The sequence below is a fragment of the Mizuhopecten yessoensis genome, unplaced genomic scaffold (genome assembly GCF_002113885.1).
Source record: "Mizuhopecten yessoensis strain PY_sf001 unplaced genomic scaffold, ASM211388v2 scaffold2977, whole genome shotgun sequence".
Classification (NCBI taxonomy): domain Eukaryota; kingdom Metazoa; phylum Mollusca; class Bivalvia; order Pectinida; family Pectinidae; genus Mizuhopecten; species Mizuhopecten yessoensis.
Genome location: NW_018404814.1, coordinates 596,487 through 622,732, shown reverse-complemented (window position 1 = coordinate 622,732; position 26,246 = coordinate 596,487). Strand labels below are relative to the sequence as shown.

The window sequence follows — 26,246 nt, the reverse complement described above, 5'->3', positions numbered from 1 at the left end:
CAACATCTTACATGATGATCCCTACAGTCTGCTTTAATTCCCAGTACATGTCAAAGTTTTAGATTTTCTTATTGAATGTATAAGATTGAAGATGAAATATTTGAGAAATAAATGATTATACCATTTCCTGAATGATTCAGATGCTGCAGAGTTTGCTACAAAATCAAAATGATATAAAGGTTTATTTTTCATATGGCTAATAAAAGATGAAGCTTTGCATTCAAAATTGAAGCTAACAATACATGTGAAGTTGTGTTTGATGCTGAGGCTGGATTAACTTTCCTGGCTACCAAGTAAGATAAAAGCAAAAGTACTCTTCTTTATTGATGTCAGATGAAAATGCGTAAAACATCCAAGGGAGTTTTGATGTCAAGACTGTAGGTTCCGATGCTGGAGATTTTGCCAACCAACTTGTCAGCATAAACAATAGAGTTTTGAGGTCCTGGAAATGTTAACTTCTAAGACTGTGCTCATAATAAAATGAATTATTAGTCTAGAACTGAAATAGTTCGTGGAGTCTTGAAGCCCAAACAATGTATGTAATTTTGATACTGACTGACACTGAGGGGTAAAAATTGAGATAGTAATTCTGGGATGGGGAAAAACTAACTATGGTGGTGTGATGTTTTCTGCTATTTTGTTACTGAAGATCTGAACTATTGTATACCATAGGCAAGCTAACAAGAGCGTTGTGAAGTGCTGTCTCAGTATCTGTGGCTGGAGACACCAATCTTAGGAAGAGTAGGGAGTAGTTGGACCAGAGGTGAAGTAGAGCTTCCTGCACTGATAGCAATAGACCCTGTATTCCTCAGTACCATAGCGTTTGTTTGTGTTTACACCAATAAGTCTGCATACCACCTTATCACCCCTACATATCTAAACTGGACTTGCCCAGTCATTGATTCGGAAGGGTTCAAATGTGACTTTAGGGGTGAATGGGTTAATGATTCTGATACTGATGTGTACTCATGATACTGTTTACTGGCATGTAATCTTTTAGAGTGTCTTGTGGTCAGAAGGGAGGTCCAATCTGATCAGGTCCAGATCTTGACCGTTATGGCCGATACTGGCCAGGTACTTACGTTACATTAGCCTTGTAGTATTTAAGCAGCTACAGATATGTTGGCACTGATTAATGCACGATCATTGCATAATTAAAGAGTGGTTGGGCATATTCTGGAATTTTATGTCTACCATATTATCAAGTCACTAAGAGGTAACAGACTGGGGTCAAATCTGGTCAAATCTTGACCAGTGTGGTTGACCATACACTTTCTTATCTACACATGTTCAGTTTCTTCCTTGCTTAATTAATTAAGAGGGGATGATGTTATTCTAGAACTTCATGGCCGTAGTTTGTGGTCATGGGGGATTTCAGGTTGGGGTCAAGTGCGGTCAAGATACATCTGGTCAAGGGAAAATCTTGACCAGCAGACACTTATTGTTATAAGACACATGTTATTCTGTGGTTGCTTACATAGTTTATCCTCACTGTGCTGTGGTCACTGCAATGGTTTTTAGTGACCGCAGTGTTTGATTTTTTTCCATTTTCACTTCATTATTTGAAAAATTCACCTACCTGTATACTTGCCAACTTTTTTAAATTTCAATTGGGTAGATTCTGCACACTCAAAATTAAAAACCTAATTAAAATGTGTATATATATCCCCTAGAGACAAAATAAAAGACATATTTTGAGTTCTTTCAGATGAAATCATTAGATTTTAAGAATGTTTTCACAGATCAGCAAATTCACGGGTTGAAAATGCTGAAATTAAGGGTCCAAAATCGTGAGTCTCCCTCCTAAACAGGGAGGGTTGGCAAGTAGGACTGATGGCTATTCAGAGACTCTTACTCTTTGAATCTTGTCACTGTATTTATTTTATAGATATGGTTCCAAGTGGTTTCAGGAAATCCCAAAACAAAAATGTTTTCATCTTCAAACCTGCATCAGCATTTTGCACCCAGGTGTTTCCCCATTATTATCCTCACAAAAGATGATGTTGTGGTGAAGCTAAAATGGGCCCAGTTGCAGCTCTTCATTGTCTGTTACTGAATTTGTTTTGGGAAAAAAACAACTTCGGCTAACAAAAATATTTTGATTTGCAATTAGAAAAAAAAAAAAAAAGTCATATTGAGAATTTTTGTTTTTTTGATGAGTTCATTATGAATTGGCAATGTAGAATGTTTTGTTTCTAAAATCTGTTCAAATTAAAATTTCTAGAGTTTCCATACATGTTAGTTATCCTAAATATCTTAACAAAATCTTTAGTTAAAGCTAAATACATCACGCATGTGTTAAAAAAAATGATTGAAATTCTAAACTTAATTCACTCTGTATATATAGAAAATTTGAGATCACAGGACACCTTCAATCAAACACAAGACATATTTGTATATTTTTGTTATTTGTCAAAAACTTACATTTTAAAAATTTTCGTAAACAGCTTTAATAGCTTAAGTCTAATCAGACTTTGAAACAAATGGGCCCTGCGGACTGCCTTTGTTTGAACTTGTGTGAGATTGTTGAGTAATTAATACGCCCTAAAACTGTGATTAGCATCTTTGTAGTGTGGTGTGCTGTTTACAAAGGTACGGCAATGTAAGTTACATCACCGCTGTTGTGGTCTGGTCTGATTACAGCCCTAATAGTTCCTGGTGTTCACTTTCAGTTATACAACAAACACGCCCCATATTAATTAAATCCGAAATTTGATAAGTGGGCAATTTTATCTTTTATGAGTTATATAATGATGTATACAAATGTATGAGAAAATGCTACAGTGTTGGGTCTTGGGAGGGTCTACAATGTTATAAATGGGAGATAATTGTCAGAATTTGTCATGAATTTCTCATTTGGAAATCACATACTTATTTAGTAATCATATTAATGAAACAGTCTACTTCAGTTGTTGACTGGAGTTTTCATCAGTCAGCACCTATTGTTGTTGTCTATGAAATTAGCCATGGGAAATTCTTGTGAAGCATTCTGTGTTTTTGTTTTTAATATTTCCTAAAAATCTGAAGCCTTGCATTTTATTTTCTGATTATTTTTTTTTGTTAAAAAAAAAAGAAATGAAATGGCAAAAATTATGTTTTCAATGCAACAATTTGTTTAATACTGTAAAATATTGATTTGAAATATACTTTTAACTAGTGCTGCCATGAACTGAGTTTCAAGTGAGCTCTAGTGCTTTTTACAATAAAAAACATAAAACATTGTCCATTGTATAAAACATGTTTACAATAAATAACAATGATGTTTTTATATCCCCAAATTACACACCATGTGACTTATTTATACACATTAGCTATTGTTTTCGCTCAGACATACAGTTACGTCACCATGGTTACACACAACACCCACATTTAGGTTCCGATTGTATCGATCAGACGGGTAATCTCTGGAACATTTGGAAATGCCACTTGCTGACTATGTTCCGAGACGTTTTATGACATTTTTGTGTGATGTAGATTGTAGATGGTATGTAAATATAGCTTGTACATGTAGTCGGTCAGACCATGAATATATTTTATGTCAGAATGGTCGTCAAATGATCGTACGCATTTGATATGCCAGAGTCTTATACCAACAAATGATTGAAAACCTCTTTATTTTGTTAGAATTAGATTAAGGCACTGCTCGTTTATGTTGTATGTATAGCTAGTTAAATAATAGCTTTTGTAATATACATCTATATCCATAAGCCAAAGTGACGTACTGAAAAAAAGGTAAAAATCTTTTATCGCTAAATTGAAAAAATAAATAAGTTTTCATGAAAAAAAAAAAATGAAAAAAATCGAAAATGGAAACAAGTATAGTATATAGTCCAGTCACATCAGTTTCCAAAAATAAAATGTGGAACAATTCATGTTTAACAAGAATTTATACAATTTTAACTGCAAAATTGAAATCGGCTCAATTATATCAAGTCAGCTAAGTCCTTTGATCATGAAACCATCTCAGAATCTCAAATCCAGGTTTCAGATGCACAAAAGCTTATTTTGGAAATATCGGTCAAGATATCAGTGAAAATTACGGTATATTGTAAAAGCACACATAGAACTTTATATCCTTGAATTTGGAACTGAAAAAATGAAAATCATTCAGTTTTGGACAAAGCGAGGAATTGTTTTCTAGTCTGTGAGAGTGAACTACACTGGTGACAACATTGATTTGTATAAAAAGGATCTGATTGAATCGCTGGATATTTAAAGAAAAATAAAGAAAATTTGTTCATGACATTGGTATGAGGAAATAACAGAATCTTGTCTATTTCCTCTTTTTGATAGGAAGGACTAACCCCACATTACATTTGTATGAGAAAATGAAAGAATCTTGTCAATTTCTTCTTTTTGAAGGACTTACCCCACGGTAGTAAATTTTCTTGATGTTGATATATATCAATGTGAACTTAATGGAGATAAATATATTCCAGGAAAATAATCTTTTTAAGTCATTTGTCATATGAATAACTGCTGTATATTCCAGGAAAGAATCTAATTCATTTGTCATAGGAATGTATCTGCTGTATTACAATTATACTGACAGCAATTGTACAGGAGGAATTTGTATGTGCTCCCCCCCCCCCCCCCCCCCCCCCNGCAGCTGTATTAGAAGTATTTGTATGTATTCCCCCCTTGAAGGACTCGCTACTCATGCTAACTACTGTGTTGGTCCCCACGGAATGTGTAATAATTGGCAGGAGAATGAGAATATACTTGGCTCCCCATTGCCCGACTGAACATGCCTGCAGCATCGTCTTTGAGTCGCTTTCCGTCGGTTCGGATCAGAATAAATTTTCTTCAACAGGTCAGACATAAAGTCTAAGGATCAGATTGTTATGCAGAGATATAGTGTTATTTTGCTGTTGTGGAATTTTCACTTTGTTTTTGTGGGAATATAGTGTCAAAAACCTAAAATCAATACTTTCAGTGAGATTCCTTGTTATAAGATATTGCACTGCAAATAGGCAACTCAATAGATTTGAAATGCGAGATGTTTTCCTACATAATCACAATGTATATGTTCATTTGTACATATATCTCCTTACTTGGAATATTAAAGGCAGATATAAAGCTGCAGAATCTGTAACTTAAGTGATGAATTAAGATATTGTTAATGAAAAATTAACATAATATTTAGAAAAAATACATATTTTTAATTGAACCTGTATTTATACAGAGTCCTGTGCCTGTTTGGTATTTCTGATATATTGGATTTAGGCCACAAAGGTGAAAACCACCAAATGGTTACTTTCAGAAATGGTAAATAATGTTTTAGATATTATTGATAATGTTCAAACAGACTACACATCGTCTGATCTAATATTTGATGTCCGGTACAACAGGAATGAAGGTATTCCCTGATCAATGTGTACGTAACTGTAGTCTCGAAATTTTGTCATGGTTTTGTTTTTGATAGGTTCAACTCTTTCACCTCTGAAATTTCATAATGAACTATTCCAAACTTTGAATTGAAGGAGTTCAAATGTGACTTCAGGGGTGAATGAATTAAAAGCATTATAATCCACCCTTCCACTGAGAATTGTTCTACCAGACTGTAATTATTGTTTGAATTTGTAATTTTGTTATGCAAACACAAAATGACACAGCCTGAAGCTTCCAGCAGCCATTGTCAGCACTAGATTTACAGGGCACTGATAAACATTACATAATGTCTCTACACTGTATAAATTAATAGATCAATATGTGATTTCCATGATAATTTTTCACAGTTATACAAGTATACCAGCAATATGATCTTAGGAATGCTTTTAATGATATAAAAAAAAAATAGTCCCTTAACTCATTCACCCCTGAAGACACATTTGAACTCTTCCAATTCAAAGGTTGGAATAGTTCATTATGAAATTTCAGGGGTGAATGAGTTAAGGGACCAATACATAATCCCCAACTTAAAGTAGAGGGAGGGCTGAGTAATGTTACAGGACAATGAAATATCATTTGATGCCAATTCTTACTGAATTGCAATAGAGTGGGCTAATTATCTGACATTTTTGCCTTATAAATATGTTACCACATAATAAATATGTCCTATGATAAGTCCAGGGCACCTGTCAGGCAGCCCTGGTTGAGCTAATAGCTTTAACTAGAATATGTAGATTAATATATTGTTGATTTTGGGACAGCCCTCTGTAAAATAAGATGCCAATTTACATCATATTTTCTGTTGGACAAGAAATTAAAGGAAAATGTGTTTTCAGAAAAAAAAAGGTTGAAATTTTTGAATTATTATATTTTGCTGATCTGAAGTTTTGTGATGATATTGAACTTGAATTCCATGGATGATTTTAAAGATTACTTTTAAGTTATTATGTACCCACACTGAAGCTTAGTAGGTTTTGTCAGATCTGATAGCAAAGATGTTAACGAAAAGAAGGTTTTCTATTTGGTTTTATTTTGAGGGAAATATTACAATCGTTGCCATAAGATAAATAACTAACAGTATCTATACAGAACACTTAAGACCCTGTATAGACATTTGATACTGGTTGCCCCTATGTCAAACCAGGCCTTGTAACCAGCGCTTTAGGGCTCAAATGCTGTTGAAACAAGATTTTACAAACAGCAGTGCCTTCCTTCAGTAGCGTAGATTTCATTTGAACGTAAATCATTACAGTGTAGTTGTGGAAGGATGTTATATTATACAATTGATTATATTAGCGAGGCTGTGAAAGTCTATTACCTGCTCCACCTACTCAGTTCAGTGTCTAACAGTTTGGAGTATTGAATTCTTGGTTAGGGAGACAAACCACCCCATATCTCTCGCTAAACGCTTATTTATGATGCTACGTAATTATTTCGATTGCATTATCTTATCAGCTCCTGGTAATGTTTTATCAATATTAAGGTTGTTAGAATCGTGTACACTGTATGGAGTGGTTTCCCGGGTGTTCGTGATAGAACACAAACTATTTGTGTTACAGTTAATTTTCCCTGTTGTCTAGCTGGTACTTAATAATCGTTAAAGCCTTTAAACCGCATTACTCTAGAATAATCATGTCATTGAAGAATTGGATTATTTTTCAGACAAATCTTTAGCATCCTTCAGTGACCATTTCTCATAAACTCATTCACCCCTACATATTTAAACTGGTCTTACCTAGTCTTTTATTTGGTAAGGTTCAAATGTGATTTCAAGGGTGAATGGGTTAAATCAATATATTTGATTTATTATCAGTCTGTCAGAGCACTGGCAGAGTTATCTCCCATTTTATATGTAGTATTATTTTCCTTGTGTACTATCATTTGTGTTAACAGCTTGAACAACTTGTACCTTGGATATTTTGTATAGATAGCGTAATTCCCATTGATTCTGAACTCTGATTGTGTTATGCCTTAGTGTAATTTCCCTTGATTCTGAACTCTGATTGTGTTATGCCTTAGTGTAATTCCCATTGATTCTGAACTCTGATTGTGTTATGCCTTAGTGTAATTCCCCTTGGTTCTGAACTCTGATTGTGTTATGCCTTAGTGTAATTCCCATTGATTCTGAACTCTGCTTGCACTGAAACTTCTATTTTTGAATATTCATATATTTTCATCCTTAAATAATGGTATCTTTTCTTTTATTATTTCCTTTATAAGTGTAGTTTTTTTCTGTTACGATATCCGTGTTTAGGAAGTTTTGTCTACATCTTTTGTCTGTTACGATATCTGTGTTTAGGAAGTTTTGTCTACATCTTTTGTCTGTTACAGTTCCATGGTAGAACATTCTGCTGCTGATTTTAAGCTTATACAAGACTTTGACTCTGTCAGAATTGTTATCTTTGTCATAATAATAATTTGTTTTTATTGTCTACCCAGCTGTATAAGTGATTACATGACGGTGAATATGCTGGGAAGATTCTTTTGTGAAAAACTTTCCAGATGGAAACATGTATTCTGACTCCAAGAATCCTGGATAACCATTAATTTTGCATGCAGTCTTCAAGATTATAAAAGCCTTTATCTTCTTGTTTTAAAAATAATTGTACTGATGGAGTTATCCCCCTTGTGTTACAGGAAGCAGGACCTGCGGGAGCTGAAGATGCTCCAGAAGCAGGAGAATAAACAGTACCAGGACTTGCTATACAAGGCACAATGTGCACGGGAGGGACAGGAGCGTCGCTTCGACACAGACATGCAGGTTGGTGTTCCTCTTTCTGTATGGCTAGTAGTAGTGTGAAATTTCTTGTTTTTGCGTTTGGAAGTGGTGTTAACGAAATTTGCTTTATGAATTGGAAGGTGCAATTGTGATTTCTCATCTTTGCACTCATCCTCGATATTCAGGGGTTACGTTCACTTTCGCTCTCTACACCCCTGGAATATGTCATAGCAGAATTGAAGGCACTAAGATAGCTATTCAATTGGTCTCAGGGGGAAAAAACTGACCAATCGCTAGGCTGATACCTGCCCTTTGAATATTACAAAGGAGAGACGCCCGACTTCAAAGCCTGTCAATTTTTACCATTAGGTGACCGCAACATTCTTTTGATGTACATCAAAGGATCGAACTGGTCTTGCCTCATCAACAGGTGGGGTACACCGAGCCTTCAATTTTGCTATGACATATTCAAGGGGTGTAGAGAGCGAAAGTGAGCATAATCCCTGAATATCGAGGATGATTCCAGGGGTGTAGAGAGCGAAAGTGAGGGTAGCCCCTGGATATCGAGGATGATTCCAGGGGTGTAGATAGCGAAAGTGAAGGTAACCCCTGGATATCGAGGATGATTCCAGGGGTGTAGAGAGCGAAAGTGAGGGTAACCCCTGGATATCGTGGATGCTTTGCACTAGAACCTGTACTATTGAACTTCACCCCTTCAAAAATGTTTCAAAATGCAGATGCTTCAAGTTTAACACAATACTTTGTCAGTGTATAGGTATTGAGGTAACTGTAGTAAGTACGGTATTACAGAACTTATTTATATTAACTGTCAATGAAAAAATCAGGAAATAATCTATTGAAATGCTTTCTTCAGTTTTTGACACATGCCTTAGGTAACGCTGGTATCTAGGAGATCGAGTACACTACGAAGTTTGCTAAATGTAGAATTGCACATTCTCCACTAGCGCCATCACTTTCCTTGTGTGTCTGATTTCTCCTTATATGGAATTTAATCAATTTCTCCCTATATTTTAAACCAGAAATTGGTGCAGAACTATGACCAGGATATGGAGACTCTGACAAAACAACAGAAACAGCAGGTGGAGAGGGCAGAAACCACTCAACAGATGGACATGAAGTCCGCCGGCAAACGTATCAAACTGGAACAGGTAACATTTTAATGAAATTTTTCTATATCCAGTCAAACAATACAATTATTGGAACATGGGCAGTTTGGTATGGGAGTATGATGGAACTATTATGGTAGAAAAGCAGTCTTTGAGTAAATTGCAGAATGTTTTACACTGCCAATCAGTTGCTATCCCTGTCGATATTATTGAAAATGTATGACCTTTTACAGATCAGAAGTGAGCTGTTCACTTGAAACATAATTTCTAGAAAATAACTATGTCGGGAAAGAAAAAGTATTTTATTTGTCTGTTTAAGATTCTGATAGGCTGGATAAAAGAGGGTAATTTGTTGGAAAATGTATTTCAAAATGATTTGTTTTCATCAAAATTTTTATTAATGAAGATCCAGGATTCATTGAATTCGTTATATTAATTATTTTTTCATCTCAAAATTGTGTGCACAAACTTTAACACTTTGTGCATCTGACTGCTATAAATATTTGAATTTTAACTCGTATTTGATATTTGATAATTCCTTTTTTACGCAAATTTTGATAATTCCTGTTTGTCATATCTATCATTTCTGGATAAAAAAACCTGTCAGATTTTTAACTTTTTTATTTCATTTCTGTCAAAGATTTTGGATAAGAACAGTATTTTGATTTTGTAAAGCTCTCCATCAAAGCTTTTAGATAGCGTTACAATTCTATTTGAGTTACAGAATGTACAAAGACTCTACCAAGACTTTGTTTTTCACATGTTTTCCTCTCTGTAACAGGAAAAGGAATACAAAACTTTCAAGGAACAGCAGAAACAGGAGATGAAGTTGCTGAAACAGGAACTAGACCTCATGCCCAAGGACAATAAAAAGGAGAGTGTGAGGAAGAGGAAGGACCAGAAAGAGATTGAGCTGGCGGAAAAAGTAGGTCAAGGTCATAATGGGGTCTTAGGTCAAATGGAATCCTAGCTCAAAGAGTTTTGTTATGGATGACTAAAGGTTCTGGAATTATTAAAAGTAAAAGATGTGAGATCTTTAACTCATTCACCCCTGAAATTTTATAATGAACCATTCCAACCTTTGAATTGGAAGAGCTCAAAAGTGTCTCCTGGGGTCGATGAGTTAAAGTGATTAGTCAAACAGTTGATGGGTAATGGAGGAAGAGTTTAAAAAAGTTCAATAATAAAAGATGGGAAGATTCAAGGGTCATTGACGTTGAAAAGGTCAGGGGTTAAATGAAGTTCATAGAATTTGAAGAGGTTCAGAAGCTTTATCAAATATTTAGTTGATATATGGGTTAGATGTTATAAAAAGTAAAAATCTTCAGAAGTCTAATTGAAAGGTCAGGGGTCATAGAACGTGAACATTTTCAAAAGTTGAATGAAAAGTGAAACTCAGCTTACATAGAATGTGGAAAAGTTTAAGGATAAAATGGTAGTGAGAGAGTTGGGGTACTAAATAGGTGACAGGTTCAGGGGTAAAATGGTAGTGAGAGAGTTGGGATACTAAATAGGTGACAAGGTTCAGGGGTAAAATAGTAGTAAGAGAGTTGGGGTACTAAATAAAATAGGTGACAAGGTTCAGGGGTCAAATGGAAGTGAGAGAGTTGGGGTACTAAATAGGTGACAAGGTTCCGGGGTAAAATGGTAGTGAGAGAGTGGGGGTACTAAATAGTCGACAAGGTTCAGGGGTCAAATGGTAGTGAGAGAGTTGGGGTACTAAATAGGTGACAGGTTCAGGGGTAAAATGGTAGTGGGAGAGTGGGGGTACTAAATAGGTGACAAGGTTCCGGGGTAAAATGGTAGTGAGAGAGTGGGGGTACTAAATAGTCGACAAGGTTCAGGGGTCAAATGGTAGTGAGAGAGTTGGGGTACTAAATAGGTGACAGGTTCAGGGGTAAAATGGTAGTGAGAGAGGTGGGATACTAAATAGGTGACAAGGTTCAGGGGTAAAATAGTAGTAAGAGAGTTGGGGTACTAAATAAAATAGGTGACAAGGTTCAGGGGTCAAATGGAAGTGAGAGAGTTGGGGTACTAAATAGGTGACAAGGTTCAGGGGAAAAATGGTAGTGAGAGAGCGGGGGTACTAAATAGGTGACAAGGTTCAGGGGTCAAATGGTAGTGAGAGAGTTGGGGTACTAAATTGGTGACAAGGTTCAGGGGTCAAATGGTAGTGAGAGAGTTGGGGTACTAAATTGGTGACAAGGTTCAGGGGTCAAATGGTAGTGAGAGAGTTGGGGTACTAAATTGGTGACAAGGTTCAGGGGTCAAATGGTAGTGAGAGAGTTGGGGTACTAAATTGGTGACAAGGTTCAGGGGTCAAATGGTAGTGAGAGAGTTGGGGTACTAAATTGGTGACAAGGTTCAGGGGTCAAATGGTAGTGAGAGAGTTGGGGTACTAAATAGATGACAAGGTTCAGGGGTAAAATGGTAGTGAGAGAGTGGGACTACTAAATAGGTGACAAGGTTCAGGGGTAAAATGGCAGTGAGAGAGTTGGGGTACTAAATAGGTGACAAGGCTCAGGGGTAAAATGGTAGTGAGAGAGCTGGGGTACTAAATAGGTGACAGGTTCAGGGGTAAAATGGTAGTGAGAGAGGTGGGATACTAAATAGGTGACAAGGTTCAGGGGTAAAATAGTAGTAAGAGAGTTGGGGTACTAAATAAAATAGGTGACAAGGTTCAGGGGTCAAATGGAAGTGAGAGAGTTGGGGTACTAAATAGGTGACAAGGCTCAGGGGTAAAATGGTAGTGAGAGAGCTGGGGTACTAAATAGGTGACAGGTTCAGGGGTAAAATGGTAGTGAGAGAGTTGGGGTACTAAATAGGTGACAAGGTTCCGGGGTAAAATGGTAGTGAGAGAGTGGGGGTACTAAATATTTGACAAGGTTCAGGAGTAAAATGGTAGTGAGAGAGTGGGGGTACTAAATAGGTGACAAGGTTCCGGGGTAAAATGGTAGTGAGAGAGTGGGGGTACTAAATAGGTGACATGGTCCAGGGGTAAAATGGTAGTGAGAGAGTGGGGGTACTAAATAGGTGACAAGGTTCAGGGGTAAAATGGTAGTGAGAGAGTTGGGGTACTAAATAGGGGTCAAATTGAATCGGAATAGAACTGGAATGGTTGGAATTGTCATATTATATCAATGTAAAAAAAAACAATAAAAGAAAAGTAATTTAAGAAAGTTCAAATGTTTAGAAGTCTCATTGAAAAAGAAATATCAAGAGTCATAGAGGGTGAACATTTTGAGAGGTCAAATGAAAAGTGAGTGTCAGGTTTCAAGGAAGGTGGAAAAGTACAGGGGTGAAATCGATAGTGAATAGCGCAGGGGTCAAATGGCTAGTGAAAAAGGTAAGGGGTCAGAGTTCAGTATATTTAAAGATGTGGTAAAAATCACAGATCATACAATATGCAAGGTAGCATATAGTCTTAACCAGGTAGACATGATGTAACTTATTGTTTTAAACTGATTTCTGTTTGTTACTTGTTAACAGGAGCGACAGTTCTTTGAGAACCAGCAGGAACGAATGGAGAAGCACATGAAACAGTTATCAGATACTCATCGTCAGAAGGTGGCCCTCCTGGAGAGTCAGTTCCTTCAGCAGAAACAGCAGCTCCTCCGATGTAAGTGAATGAGTGTGTCAGCGGTATCTGACATATCCTGTCAGTATGGGCTCTTTTCTTGATGGTATCGTGGCTGTAAGATGACAGCTTTTTACTTCCGCATCCTATAATATTTCACATAACCATTGCATTACGCATTATACTTGCCGGAATATTTTGTCATATCATAAGTGATATTACACTGGTGTTAATATTGTCACATCATAATCAGGACAATACTGAAAATGTACATATTTTGATGGTTATTTTATATTAGTATTTAGTACCCTGGTAATCTTGTTTCAGCGGTAATTCATTTTAAGTGGTAATACTGAAATTTACCAGTAATCTTAGTGGTTACCATATTTTAGAATTTAGATACATGAATAAGCCATGTAGAGCAACTCTCACTAAAACTTTGATTGTGTTAGCATTTACAAAATCCTTGGTGTCATAATGTTTTCATAAATATATATATACATGTACCTGTATATGTGTTCACAAAATGTTTATATCATTTTCCTACAGCACGGGAGTCAGTCATCTGGGAGACAGAAAAACAGCAACTCCATGAAAAACATCAACTTGCTAAAAGTCAACTCAAAGACATGTTCTTCCTGAAGCGCCACCAGATGCTGACACGCCATCAAAAGGTAGATAACTCTAGCATCCAAGATGGGAAGAGTCTTAACCGAGTTGCTTTTGGTGATTCAAAACTTAAAATGATTCAAAATTCCATGGTTAATTAAAAAATTAACCTTTTAAGTATTACAAACTGTTGTAAATAGCATGTATCTTTTAAGGTTGTATGCTATCTGGATGCGGTATGTATCTCTGTTACAGAAGGATTACAAACTAAAAATCCTATTAGAAATACCATGTAACTATGTGTACTTGATATCGTGAATTTTCACTGCAGTTCAGCTTTTGCCTTTTTCACCCTCCGTAATGAAGGAAAATTATAATTACAGAAATCATTAATAAACAATATAATAAACACAATAATCAAATCTGAAGGGAGAAGTTAACACGGGGTGAATATGGTTTTTACCGACGTAATGTTTGACTGAGCGAAAGTTTTCCAGTACACAGTAGAATGTGAAAGATATATAATCAGTTTGAAATAAGATTTATTTTTATTTTATTAATATTCCTTGATATAACCTTTTGCCAGGTGGCTTAGTGAAATTTTCGAATAAAAGCTCCTAATAAGAATTGAAAGCTAAGGTGTTATGTAATATCTAGCTTACCATCTTTGCCATTCTAGCTAAGAGAATATTTCCGGGTAGCTTATTCTGTTGTTGAATTACGTTAACAGGAAGTGGAGCAGATGAAACGGAGTAACACCACTAAGGAGGAGGAGATGCAGAGTCGACACACACTCGAGAAGAAACGTCTCCCGAAAATCTTAAAAAGCGAGGCCAAGACGCGTGCCAACATGTTCAAACAGAGCTTACGCCTTAGCACCATTGGGTCACCAGAAGACGACCGTGCAAAGATGAAACAGGTCAGTCAAGGTCACTGTTATGTCAGGGTCACTGTACATGATTGTCTAGGTCACTGCACATGTCATGGTCCCTGTACATGTCAAGGTCATTGCAACCATCTACAGGTAACAGAAATTAGCTAAAAATCCAGATAAGCACTTAATAGTTTACTATGTCCACATCAAATTGGTTGTGATGTAATTTTGTTTTCATGATTGAGAAGAATTTGATGATTATTTGATGAGATTCTTACATTTGGGTGATCAGGTGGCGCAGTGGATAGTGCACTTGCCTTTTTAGGTCACCTGAGCTTTAGCTCAAGTGACCTATTGCTATCCGTTTTCGTCCGTCGTCGTCCGTCGTCCGTCGTCCGTTAACATTTTACATTTCAAACTTAAAGTCAAGTTCTGCTGGACCGATTGAACTGAAAGTTTGTAGGAATGATCAGCTCATGGTCCTGACAAAGTTAAGTTAACATTATACTATTTTTTACTCAAATTGGTACGTATTTCAGCAACAAAAATGAATACTGTAGACTCAGGTGACCGTTTAGGCCCATGGGCCTCTTGTTGATTCCGCAATTGAAGTTGAAAAGGTATGGGGTCACCTAACCCGCAACATGGGTTTTCTCCAGGTACTCTGGTTTCCTCCCACATTAAGACCAACACCCAGGCCAACAAAAGTGATTAATATAAGTTGTAAAAACTTGTTTCATAATTGTTGTAAGATAAAAAAAAGTGTATATTTTAAATTTGAGTTTAACACTTGGTGTTACAGTTTGAGGAGAATGAGAAAAAGCGGATGAAGGCAGAACAACAGCGGCAGGAACAGAAACACAAACGCCAGTGGGAGGAACTAGTGTTTAGGAATGACACCAGTCTACGAGAACTGGAGGCCCTACAGGTACCAACTCTCAGTCTGACAGGGCACCAAACTCTCAAAACATCTAATTCCAACAACTCAAGGAATATATCACTCCCTAGTGTGTGGGTTTGAGAAATCTCATCCCTGAGGGTTTATATATGTTTGTCCAGTGACAGGCTTCATTCATTGCTAATTTGTCTTACAAATATACAAAAGTACTTCAGTCTTTTATAAGCGACTTCTGCCTTACCTTCTGAATATCTCTACAGTTTCATTTTGCTTTCGTTCAGGAGATAATTTTTTTTTAAATACCAGTATGTACAAAATGTATGAAGGAATTTTATATTATATTCAAGTGTTTCATTATTCATTTACCTGTAGGCGGAGAAAAGAAAGATGTTGATGGAACACGAGACACAGAAGATCAAGGAGCTGGATGATCAGTATGCTAACGAGCTCCGGGAGTGGAAGAACCAGCTCACACCTAGAAAACAGGTACAGACATCTTCTATTGTCTAATCTGTAGTATAGGGTTGAAAGAAGTATCAAATCTCTATAACGTTTTTTTTCTTTATTGTTGTTTACTCTGCTTTCGCCTTATTTGTTTTTAAATTTTCGCTTGTGGTGTATAATTGGTCTTCATAGTCTTCTCACCTAGGAGCCATATCTTTTTAGGAGATTTCAGGACGTCACAATTGACTATTGGCATTGGGAAAAGTGTCTGATAGTCTCAGGTTTTATGTCGTTTAACTCCTGATTGTTTTGTGAACTATGTTATTTCAATAGAGAAAAGAAAATTGTAGTTTTGAAAGAAAAGAACAAATTTCCTTCCTTACATATTAAAACAAAATCTTAATGTTTTTAATCGAATTAAAGTCAACAAGTGGCAAGCAAACTGGAGGAGAGGCAAGTAAAGACAAATGAAGCAAGTGTAGGGGGCATAAATCCGAATAGAAAAGTAACAATTTTTTTATCTTAAGTTTGCAAAATATATATTTCTTTTTATAATCAAGTACTTCTTTCAACCTGTTTTCGTTATGTGATTGTCAAGCTTTCTAAAGTGTTTGGGAATGCCATATATATTATTATCAATGCATTGAATGTCATTCATATGGCATGCATATAATGTATTGTGTCTTGGTCTGACAGTAAAGTATATTATAATCTATCTAACTTTATTAATTAACAACATTTTAGTGTGCTTTGTTACTGTTCAAGGGGAGATAATCTTCAAAATTGTACCCATAATTTGTGTTACAGTTATCTACCTTAGAAACTAAAAAAAACCCAGGGAAGCCATATGATTGCAGAATTTCCCAAATTCTCAAAATTACGTAATAGACACATTTTTCAAGTGAGGGGTGCTTATAAAATCAGATGGAATTTTAAGGTCAAATTAAATAAGCATTTTCCTAAATTCAAGGGGGGAAAAAACTAACAAAAAAGTGATCAATAAAAATGTGTATCAGTCGGAAATAAATATGGAAAATGAAGGCATAACATGTTCATGAAGAAGACAGTTAATTATAACAACTCTGCTGCAATTGAAATTGGATATATAGCTGTACTCACATAGGTTGAGGAAGGACACCAAAGAAATACATTTATAAGAGAGATAATAGCTGCGAGAAAATTAAGAATGAATTTGAACCATTTCAGTGGAGAATTATGAACAGGAAATGGAGAAGCTGTTACCTATGTAATTCCAGCACTGATCACACAATAATTTCTCACTTATTTTATTATTTATATCAAACACCTGGCTTAGTATAATGTTGCATTTTAAATGATGTTTTAGACTGTTTGTAACCTATTTTGAATGACATTCCATTTGGATTCTTCTTTAAAAAATCTTTTCACATTTCTATAATGTTTATCAAGTTGTGAAATAAAGTGTAGGTTTATTTACTTGGTAGTTTTGTGAATTTTGCACTTGTACCAAAATATACATCTATTTTATGATGTACACTCATGGCAAAGCAAAGTCTCTGAAAATTTAAAACTTTGTTCATCACAGGAATATTATTTGTCACAGATGCCTAGCATGATATCAACCACCTTCACACATGACTCGAGAGCAACAATTTATCACTACCTTAACTGATTACTTCATATGTAACCTTTTACTTAATGCTTTTTTGCCTGACTCAATATCTGGGTATATATATAGTAATTTCAATTTAATGATATGTTCAAATTTTCAAATTCAGTAGTTACATTTTTCAGCAGAAATATATTTGTACATTGTAATTGTAAAGTATCTGATAAACTTAAATTTTAATCCCAGGACATTTAAATTCTGTTGTAAATTTGGGTAATTATTAAAATATTGCGTATTCAAATTTCACCTTATACCATGTACTAATCAAGGTTGACGTGACTGGCACCTGTGTTGTATAAAAGATATATATCAATAATCTGAAAACTGTGTGTTATGCATATTTTTTTTTAAACATTTTGGTCAGAACATATTGCCAGTAATTTATTCAATATAGCCGAGTTCTTTTGAGTCCATATCAATAATTTTGAAAAATATTTCTAGCCTGTATGTGTGCTCCCTGTTATAAGCAACAGTGGACAATTACATGTATTGACTTGTTATGATGTCAGTATGCTGTTTTATAAACCCTCTTTTGTGCTAGTACATAACTGTAACAAAAGAAAACTTTCTCATAGTTATATTGATCTATCTTGTACACAAATCATAGTACAGTAATTGTATTACTACAATTATGTACATTATTGTACAATTGCTAAATTTTGCCACAAAGGGGAGACAATCCATTGTTGTTCAAATTTGACCAATTTGCTACAAATTTTCATATTTATCTAAAAATTAAATTATAAAAATATAAAAAAAAAATTAAAAAAATTTTTCAAGTGATTTTGAACAACTGGATTGGAGCAATCGAACTTAAACAATACACAAATGAAATGTAAAAAATATATATATCATTTATGCAATTTTTCACTATGGCTGAATTTCAGCAAAATTTACTATCACAAGTCATTTTACAGAGTCGTAAGTAACTCCTCGAATTTCTGGTGAAGCTGTTGACTACTTCTTCCTCGCATGCTATTGGTTGAAAGTTTCCGAATTGTTACATGATATATGACTCTTGTGTGAGAACATTTTGTTCGTTTTCAAAATTAGTATGTTTAATGTTACTTTAAAAAAAAAAGATATGAGGAAAAAAGACTTCGTTTTATTTAGCCTCATGTTTCAAAGATATGTCAAGTAAATGTTTAAGAAATCAAAGCAAGAGGTCACATTTTGGTTGTACATTTATTAATATATATGTGTATATAAAAAAACCTCTCGTGTTATGTCGACTAGGTTTTGTCACTACGCTCATTTCCCGTGCTACTTGGTTATTTGCAAATGAACTTATGGACATACCGACAGTTTGATGAATTCCATGGAGATTAACTCATTCACCCCTGAAGACACCTTTGAACTCTTCCAATTCAAAGGTTGGAATAGTTCATAATAAAATTTCAGGGGTAAATGAGTAAACAGTCCCGTTAGACCCCCTCAATAGAACCCACCTCAAATTAACATGTCAGTATATGCTAACAATACACTTAAAATATTTTTTATTTCAGCAGCCATTTGCAAAACAAACTATTGTTAAAGATGGTTTCCCGAACAAAATAAAGTAAAATGAAAACTTGACAAAACTGAAACATTCAAGAATTTGAAATATGCATATTTTGAATGGTTATAACATCAAATTAAAACAAAACATACAGATATATATAGATTTTGGATACGTTTCATGAAATTGTTTTGATTTTTGAGAAAACTTACTGGAAACCAGCTTTAAAACTTAAACAATGGAATTGAAATTAGTTTGCTATGATTGGTTTTATTTTGTTTTGATTAGTTTTATTTTGTTTTGAAAATTTGAATGAATTTTAAGACACCATATAAGCAGTTCACATGTGATCTGAAACATGTTCTGGTAGCTGTACAGTTTTCCTGGGCTTTCAGTTGACTTACATCAAACTGTTATTCAGCCAGATGTCATGATCCTGTACACATTTAAGCCTGATTTAGTACCCCATATATTCTACATAAGACATCAAAAAATACAGTATAATAGCAATTTTTACACAGGATCCAAGATCAAACTTAAAATCTCAGGTCATTATGCCTCAGAGTTCAAAAACAATTGACACTAATTATTGTACTTAGGTTAAGTATGACATGAATATTCATTGATAAATAATTGAATGTTCTTTGCATGTGCGTGTCTGAAACAATAGATGTCGATGGTACTTGGACTGTATGTCTTATGTTCAATCCTGTTGGTTTTGAGCAGAACTCTATGGAATGGATAAAAACTCCTTGAAAATCCCTTTTTGTATTTAACCAAATCAAATGAATCGAAATTTTGGTAAAAGTGAATTGGTAGATCTAGCTGGTTTGGTACTAACAATGTTGAATTAACTGATGAAAAAGTCAAAAGATCATTGTAATGAGTATTAAAATTATGCCTATGTATTGCTTAAAATTATTATACAATAGTACAATGGGAAGATGGCCTAAAACGATATAGAAATTATTTCATATGTCCTAAATTAACGTACAGAATATGAGGAAATGCTATAATTAAGTGATTTTTTAAAATTTGTTTGAATCAGTCTATCAGTGAAGGTGTATCTTGTCTCTAAATTTTTAACACTGAATTGAGAAAACACATTTTTGAACATTCTATATATTAATTTTTATTTTTGTTTTAATTACCATCCAGAAATTGGAAGAAGAATTCCAGAAACAGAGGGAGGAACAGGAGAAATTTTATGGCACTGTACTGATAACGGGCAATGATGGTGTGTTGCAGTCTGCCCCACGGTCGCAGCCCAACAGTCTCCGTGGTAACAAAGAGGATAGTGTGAAATCGTCAAGACATTCGACTGTGATATAAACGACGACGGGACTAGTGTGGTGTTGGACTCGTGATGGGCTGGAACCACAATTAATTGTGTTCTTAGAAATTCTTCGGACTTTCTGTCAGCAAGAGTGTGGATTCAGGAATCTGTTGAACGGAATTGTTGATTTAGAAATTTGGTTTTTCTGACATGATAAGACAGACTTCTTTTTAGGAACAATTAAGGAATGAAATTGATCATTTGAGAGAATATGGGATTGTTCTTAGGATCAATTTCTGCATTAAAGGAGAAGTTATGTTTTGTCTTCGCATGTCATGACTTTTATGTCTACAAAGTGAACCAGAAAAAGACTTATGCACCAAGCTTTTTATCTGTAGTGGAATATCAGTTAAAACTACAAAGCAATTAAGTTTGTGTTTTGTCACTAGGGGACAACCACTGTGAGGTGCTGAGACTCAAAAGTAAACAATGTTGTCAAGTGTTGTCTCCCTTAGTTATCGGGATTGTCTCCCTTTGTTTATTATTGTGTATCATTTATGGGTTTGTTAGAGTTTGTACCGTACACTTGATATGTAGATGTTTATTTGTTTGGTTCTCAAAATCTCTGTCTTTTACAATCTTCACTCGAAGAAAATACTGTGTTAGGATTTTTGTGCTTTGGTTATGTTATGTGGCCATCTTTTATGTGAATATGTTAACATGACTAACTGAGTTGAGAAATTTAGAAAAAGTCTATATCACGTTAATGGCGTTGCTCTGTTTTTTTAGCCCACCATCATATTAGTATTGATCAGACTATCTGATAAAATATCTACAAGTTTCATTCATTGACTAGATATTGAAAATTACTCTGAAACCAGAAAGAGTTTTTTCACATGGTGTTTATCATCAATAGATTTTTAGGTCACCTTCCTTCTGAAGCCACATCACGTAATCCTTTAACATTTGGCTTATTTAATTAATATAGGTGACATGCTTGAAAAATCTGTGTGTTTTAAAAAAAATCTTTGCATTCGTTGTCAAGTATTTTTGGACAAATATAAGAAGAACCGTGAAACGAAAGTGCTAAATCAGGCACCAACTTTAAAGATAAAATTGGATTAAACATATACACATATTTCTAGGCCCCTATTTTCATTATGCAAAAGCACAGTCCCTACCTTTAAGTAAAAAAATCTCAAATTTACCCAATTCAATTTATAGAATTTAAAGGATAGTATATGTTCCGAGTATTTTCTCTGTGTGAAAATAAATAAGTTATATCAGCTGCACTGTGAAGGGTCATAAACAAAACATCATTTAAAAAAAAGCACAAAGAAAGGGGGAACAACTCTATTCAAAGGTAGCACAAGAAAAGGGGAACAACTCATTCAAAAGTAGCCTAGGAAGTTATGAAGACGTAGATAATATTGATATTTGCAAGATCTGTGATACAATAGCTATTTGTATATGTTTGTACGGGATAGATTTCTAAGTTAATTCTTCATCTCAGTCTAATTTTTAGCAACCATAGGCATGTAAAATGAATCTGAATTGAAATTTTATTTATTTCAGAAAAATATCAAAAATACTCGCCATTCTATGATTAGAAATTAACAAAAAACAGTAACCCTTATGTAGTACACGTGTACTCTTTGTTACGTTTTGATATGTTCATTGTCAGTGAACAGAAGGTTAGAAACGTAGAAATATATGGAATTGTGTTCGTAATGAAAACAAATAAGAAAATTATCATGTGCTGTAAATAATTGAGAGCGGGAGACTGTACAGACAACAGCTCCGGATAATTAAAAGGGTTATGTTATCGTGATCATGTCACTGTGCTTATTTTTTTGTGTTTTTTTTTTAACAATCGAGGCTATCGTGATAATTTACCAGTGCTGTTGCTGTGTGCATACAAACATATAGGGGGGAAATGCTTATTGAAGTGAAAATGATGTGATAAGTATTTTGATGATTATGTAAATGTCTCTCTAGCTAAGAACTGCATATATACTTGTACCCTTTACATATTTATCACTGGATGACGTAAACCTAACTAATTACCAATGCCGAAAATCTGTTGTAATTGCTCTGTTATGATTTTGAGCTAATTTGTTGGGTGTTTGATAATATATTTTATATACGTACTCTTTGTTTTTTAACCTGATGATAGGGATGGAGATCACACAATTCCATTTACAGGAATCGTGCACATGATGAATTTGTTTTTGGAAAAAATATATGCTTGGAATATATACTGAAAAACTTCTTCTGCGAGTCAACATTGCAGTTTTATATTTCGTTATACAAACAATAAATAGAAACCTTTATTCGGTAATAATTGTATGTGTGATTAGATAAAGCTAGAAATTATTACATTTGTATTTAATAGATGATGTGCAAATAGGACTAGCCACCTGCTGAACATTCCACGATAACGATAGAATACATGTTTATTTTACTAACTGGACTGTTTAATTGCTATCCACTCATTAGAATAGAAACAAACAACAAACAGTAAGTAGTACACAGACATTTTATACTTAGAAAGACACAGGTGACTCAAATAATTCCGTGCTTTTCCTACAGAGAGCTTCATATATGCAGACATTACAAACCCGTTTTTAATCAACCTTTTTGGTTTGATGAAAATTTGTTGGACAACTCATGAAGTGTTTGTATTTTTTTTTTAAACGATGATGTGCTAAATGCACAAAATCCTTGTATTTGTTACCCTGATTATTGTGCTCAGTCTGTCCAATCATAAACTGACCATAGACCCCTGAAGACACATTTGAACTCTTCCAATTCAAAAGTTGGAATAGTTCTTTGTGAAATTTCAGGGGTGAATGAGTTAAAATGTCCATATGTTGTTATTCATATACAGTGCAACGTCATATTTAGGCCTCAATAATTCTGAGGAAGAAACGAAATAAAAGTGCCATATAATTAGGCCAATTGTTGATCCGATAGTAATTCCTGAAAGTTATTTTATTGCAAACAATCTGCTCACACAATTTTTCTTCAGATAAAATCATTGTAATTATAAAGAGGTCCATTTTGTGCCTAGGGTAAAGTCGTTCTTATGCGTAAACATTTTTAAGCAACAATCTTCCATTCTGATTGACAATTTTTAGCTCACCTGGCACAAATTGCCTGCAAGCTTAAAATATTATCTTAGGAACTAGAAAGTGAAGAGGCATGATATTAAACATCTTCTCGATTGCGACAAGGCCCAGGCTATACAGTTTCTTAATATAAATGACATTGACCTACTTTCTAGGTCACAGAAGTCCTTTTGTCATAACTTGCAAATGGTTGAGATCTGCATTCAATAACCATACATGTGCTTGCTGGGCATGAAGAGACAAACACATTCATGCTACCAATATTTGCTCAGGGGTCTGGTCCCATCCCCAGGACGCCATGATCATAACATGGAAACACAAGAGATTGAATCTCAAATTTGCCATGAAGCATTATTGGTCCCTGGGAATCAAAAGTTAATGTAAATCAAGAGTGTTTTCTTTCTTGCTGCTGAGCCCCCAAAAAATGATAATACTTGCAATATTACTATTATTGAGAATATTTTTCCATGATTGCTTAAATATCCATTTGAGCAATATAGACTCTCTATGCTTCATGTTCATGGTCATCTGTTAGATTAAGAGTGTTTAAATCTTGTCGTGCACAATGAACACCCATTTACAATGGAAACCTGCACCCCATTCACCCTAAAATCACATTTGAACGATACCAAATCAAAGTCCAGTTTAAATATATAGGGGTGAATGAGTTAATAGCGCTATAACATTGGCAAATTGGAAAGTGTTGGTTATTTTGTGGATATATTGCCCTGTACTTTCCATTGAAAATTCACCAATACAAAAAAAAAATGTGTACCTGCCAATGCTAAGCACTTGTGTCCAGTACTTGATGTTTATACAGATGTCGATGGTACTTACATATCTAAGCTATGTGTAGTGTATGTATATATATCTATCTCACCTTATCATCCTGTTCAAACCTGTGTCGGATGTACTGCCTATAGTCATGCACAGAGTCAAAATATTGCGACAGTTTCTTAACTAAATCATGCACACGATACACACATATGCCATTTAATGTATTAATGCATTATAACTATTATTATTATTATTATCACACTGATTATTATCACACTTGATTGTGATGAAACGATTATTGATAAAAATGTACCAGTCTGATAAAATAAATTTTATTTCAATGTCCAGTATTTGTTGTCTATTTTGTGGTTATTTTTAGGGTGGTCATGTGACGCAGTGGTTAACTCACTCGCCTTCCACCAAGGCAGCCGGGGTTCAATTTGCAGATCGGAAAAGGTATGGGGTCACCTGCCCAATCACATGGGTTTTCTCCAGGTACTCCAGTTTCCTCCCACATGAAGACCCTCTTAAGCACTCCTATTCCAGTCAACAAGAGTAATAAATATCAGTTAGAAAACTTGTTTTATAATTGTTGAAAAATAAAAAATAAATTATATTTGGTTATTTTCTCCTTTCAAATTAACATTCCTGCAAAAGACTAATAGAATCTTCCCCTACCTTGAGGGTGTAACAGAGACATCTCCAACCCGAGGGGTGATGTTTTTTGGTTGTCTAACCCGAGGCTCTACCGAGGATTAGACAACCAAAAAAACCACCCCGAGGGTTGGAGATTTCTCTGATACACCCTCAAGGTAGGGGATGGTTATTTTTCTCCCATCCTATTATTAGCTTACCTGGTCTGAAGGACCAAGGTGAGCTAATGCGTGGCGTCCGTCGTCCGTCCGTCAACAATTTCTTTAAATGACTTCTTCTTCTCAACCACTGATTGGAATTTAACTAAATTTGACTGGAAGCATCCCTAGGTGGTGGGGATTCAAAATTGTACCAATGGTGGGTCTGACCCCCCAGGGGGCTGAGGGGCGGGGCCAAAAAGGGTTATTTGGCTATATTGCTTTAAGCGACTTCTTCTCTGGAACTAAGAGATATATATCAACCATATTTGACAGAAAGTATCCCTAGGTGGTGGAGATTCAAAATTGTACAAAGGGTTGGGCTGACTCCCCAGGGAGCTGAAGGCGGGGCCAAAGGGGGACAATTTTGCTATATTGCTACAAACGACCCTAGGCCATAACTTTAAAACGGTTGAGATCCCCACCCCAAAACTATATATACAAATGCTGGGCATAAAGAAACGAATGCAGTCATTATATTAGAATAGACCCTGGGGTCTGACCGAACCCCTAGGGACCTAGTTTCTTAGTCACAGCTTGGAAACAGTTGAGATCCCCACCCTATAACTAAATATACAATTGCTGAGTATAAAGAGATGAATGCACATATGTTGAGATCCCCACTCCAAAACTTGCCCCATCCTTAGAGATTTAACCCCTGGGTCATAACTGGTTAAGATCCCCACCCCAAAACTAGATATACAATTGTGTGGCCAAAAGAGACTAATGCAGTCATGATATTAGAATTGATCCCAGGGTTTGTCCCCACCCTTGGAGACTTAACCCCTTGGTCATAACTTTGAAACGGTTGAGATCCCCACTCCAAAACTATATATACAAATGCTAGGCAAAAAGAGACAAATGCAGTCATGATATTAGAATTGATCCTGGGGTCTGTCCACAACCCTAGGGACCTAGTTTCTGAGTCACAGCTTTGAAACAGTTGAGATCCCCACCTCATAACCATACATTAAATTGCTGGGCATGAAAAATCTAATACAGACATACTACAAGAATTGGCATTAGGGTCTGGCATATTCCCTTGGATCTCATTTGGAGAATGTTTTGCCATGATTGCTTAGATATCCAGGTGAGCGATACAGGCCCTCTGGGCCTCTTGTTTCAGTCACAGCTCCACCGACAGTATTCTGCCATGTTTGTAAACAAAAACACATATAGGGTTTGCATATCTACATTCACTTTTGATGACATCACAATTACCGATGACGCATTTTAATGACGTCACAATTGAACACGTGCTAACCCAGTGGACACACAACGTCTGGAGAACGTTGTAGTTATGTCAGAATGCAACGTTGCATTTAGGTTGCAATAACGTTGCAAATGAAAGTTTGGGGAACGTTTTCATATAAAGAAATTTGTTATCTTTCAAAAAGCAAGGCTGTCATATATTGTATATTTTTGC

General features: G+C 35.3%; 1 protein-coding gene across 3 annotated transcripts in view; it reads left to right on the top strand.

Annotated features, from left to right (window-relative positions):
* LOC110446748 (serine/threonine-protein kinase 10-like) overlaps positions 1-24,314 on the top strand; it is a 102,794-nt gene extending 78,480 nt beyond the window's left edge. Inside the window, exons 12-21 of one of the 3 annotated variants that reach the window (XM_021492047.1) lie at positions 8,029-8,152; positions 9,151-9,279; positions 10,019-10,162; positions 12,727-12,856; positions 13,364-13,488; positions 14,154-14,342; positions 15,100-15,225; positions 15,568-15,681; positions 16,063-16,092; positions 19,944-24,314. In XM_021492047.1, coding sequence (XP_021347722.1) covers positions 8,029-8,152; positions 9,151-9,279; positions 10,019-10,162; positions 12,727-12,856; positions 13,364-13,488; positions 14,154-14,342; positions 15,100-15,225; positions 15,568-15,681; positions 16,063-16,092; positions 19,944-20,117 — 1,285 coding nt within the window. In that variant the 3' untranslated portion in view covers positions 20,118-24,314. Of the gene's footprint in view, positions 1-8,028; positions 8,153-9,150; positions 9,280-10,018; positions 10,163-12,726; positions 12,857-13,363; positions 13,489-14,153; positions 14,343-15,099; positions 15,226-15,567; positions 15,682-16,062; positions 16,145-19,943 lie in introns of all 3 variants that reach the window. The other 2 variants (XM_021492049.1, XM_021492048.1) reach the window with 2 other exon arrangements.
* The last annotated feature ends 1,932 nt before the right edge of the window (positions 24,315-26,246 follow it).